Source organism: Penaeus japonicus, unplaced genomic scaffold, assembly GCF_977035675.1.
Source record: "Penaeus japonicus unplaced genomic scaffold, GWHDUDI00000001_assembly GWHDUDI00000037, whole genome shotgun sequence".
Classification (NCBI taxonomy): domain Eukaryota; kingdom Metazoa; phylum Arthropoda; class Malacostraca; order Decapoda; family Penaeidae; genus Penaeus; species Penaeus japonicus.
This window is the reverse complement of record NW_028234439.1, coordinates 18,397,882-18,400,381: the sequence shown is the minus strand read 5'-3', so window position 1 is coordinate 18,400,381 and position 2,500 is coordinate 18,397,882. Positions and strand designations below refer to the sequence as shown.

Genomic DNA, 2,500 nt, shown 5'->3' with positions numbered 1-2,500 from the left:
AAATTATGTGTCTCAGGAAGATAAGCAGCTCTCTGTAAAAAGTCTCTAAAACCATTCACAAATACTTTTAATAAATCAAGTTTATCATAGAATCAAAAAGAAGAAAAGCACAAGAAAAGACACCAAAAAAAGGGAGAACAGGATTGAAAAATAAAACTAAAGAGAAAAAATGAACACAAAGAAACAAAAAAGGAAGAAAGAAAGAAGAAATATTTTACCAATAGCTTGCGCTGCGTAACAAGCTGCCTGCTCATTGCGCATTCCAATGTACTTGATTCCTGCTTGTTGTGCCGCCACTGCCACCTCGACAACAGGAATTCCGACAATCTGTAACCAAGAATGGTTATAAAAATTGTGGCAGGTTAAATATAAGGATGTTTGTATGCTGTACAGATCATGGCATTTCCTGAACTATTTGGATATTAATTTGTTTTTGTGATACGCTGTTAATTCTGATACACCACACACCTACACACACACATGCACGCACGCATGCATGCACACACATGCACACACACACGCACACACACACACACACACACACACACACACACACACACACACACACACACACACACACACACACACACACACACACACACACACACACACACACACACACACACACACACACACACACACACACACACACACACACACACACACACACCCTCACACACACCCTCACACACACCCTCACACACACTCTCACACACACTCTCACACACACCCTAACACACACCCTCACCACCACCTACAACCACACCCACACCCACCTGAAAAAAAGTTCTACTGGTGAAAATCATCATACGAACTTTAAATTATCCTCATAACCAATCAACATATCACTTTCTTTCCCATGAGACCATCAAACACAATGAATCAAACAGCGCATGGAAGGCCGTGTGTACCTACCCCAAACATGTATTCAACTCCTTGATCCACAAGAGCATTCACCAAGATGTGAGCTCCGTCAGTCTCCTCGTCACTCATTTTCTCTCTGCCGATTATTCAGGAAATATAATATATGTCAGAGTGTGAGTACATGATTATAACATAGAAGAAGAAGAAGAAGAAGAAGGAAAAAAAGGAAGTTATTGGTAAAAAAAAACAAAAACAGCAAAATCTATCTCAAAAGGAGTGTATGTGATAAACCATGATGCAGATGACAAATTGCATTGATAATGGAGAAAAATAAGATATACAAAATAATAATAATTACAATGATATTTGAAATATTGATAATAATAATATTAATAACTCTATGCATTACTAATAGCAATACTAATAATCCTAAGAATAACGAATGACAATAATAATGACAACAGCAATATGTATAACTTCTAAATACCAAACATACGCAAAATACTTACCGTCAGAAGTAGCACCTACTAGATACAACAAACACTTAAGGCTGTCTTTAGTTACTAGAGACAGACCTCATCCTGGATGCTATCTCACAAACCTGGAGATAATGAAAAAGTGTAAGAGCTTGTGATAACTTACAAGATTTAAGATAAGCACAGAATAACGACAAGTAGGTTGCCGATTATCTTGGTTTTCCTTTTGGAATAACGCATGTAACCAATAGGTAGGATAATACTAAGTAAAAAGAAGTTAATTTCCTGTTGCAATAAGGGAATGGAGAGCATCAATAGCACATATTTTATCATCTTGATCTTACTGGAGATGAATCTTATCTTATCAAATTCATTAGAGATAGAGTAGCGTAATTTTTGAACTGAACTTTGCTCCTTGGATCAGCTACGAATTAGCCTTTTAATGAATTTGATCTGCTTTCACATGAGATCTATCTCATCATTATGATAAAAGGAAAATAATTAGATGTCGATTATTGAAGTTAAATAGCTATAGTTTCATCACACCATTAGATATTTACACATGTCTGCATAATGTAAAACAACTTGTAAATATCAATATTAGGATTTCAATATCAGAAACATTAGTGATATGACATAAAAATGAAAAGGAGGAGGAATAAGTCTGGCCTATACTACATAATTCATCGTTACAATATTTAAAACTATCTGGATCATGATTTACAGATAAAGAATATGTATAAGCCTAATGGGTTCATTTATCATCTAGAGAGACAAAATAACAGTTTCATTAAATTTCCATTTTTGGGACTCGGTACACCAACGACTGTGATTCACTGTCACCTCTCTTGCACTGTATTTTGATTAGTGAATATCATAATTGTGGTCTAATGAATAAATAAAAAAGAAGGGTAGATGTAAATAACAAACCCACAATGGCTGAAGTTACATACCGTAGAAATAAGAAAAAACTGCACAGCTTATCAAACTACAATACAATACGATTATAAAGAAAACTATTTCCAGGCCAGAATGCAGTCTATTCAGAAATAATCTAATTCTTCACAATATGTTGAAACAGAAATCATCATGACAATGCAATCATAATATTTCACAAGTCATTTCCTCAACAAACTAACCACACGCTCCTATCAAAGACT

At 35.1% G+C, this 2,500-nt stretch overlaps 1 protein-coding gene across 1 annotated transcript in view; it reads right to left on the bottom strand.

Annotated features, from left to right (window-relative positions):
* Hacl (2-hydroxyacyl-CoA lyase) overlaps positions 1–2,500 on the bottom strand; it is a 10,823-nt gene that overhangs the window by 8,130 nt on the left and 193 nt on the right. Inside the window, exons 2-3 of the mRNA XM_086532658.1 lie at positions 916–1,465; positions 219–327 (exon numbers count right to left, since the gene is read on the bottom strand). Of these exons, the coding sequence (XP_086388784.1) occupies positions 219–327; positions 916–993 (187 nt within the window). The 5' untranslated portion in view covers positions 994–1,465. The remainder of the gene's footprint in view (positions 1–218; positions 328–915; positions 1,466–2,500) is intronic.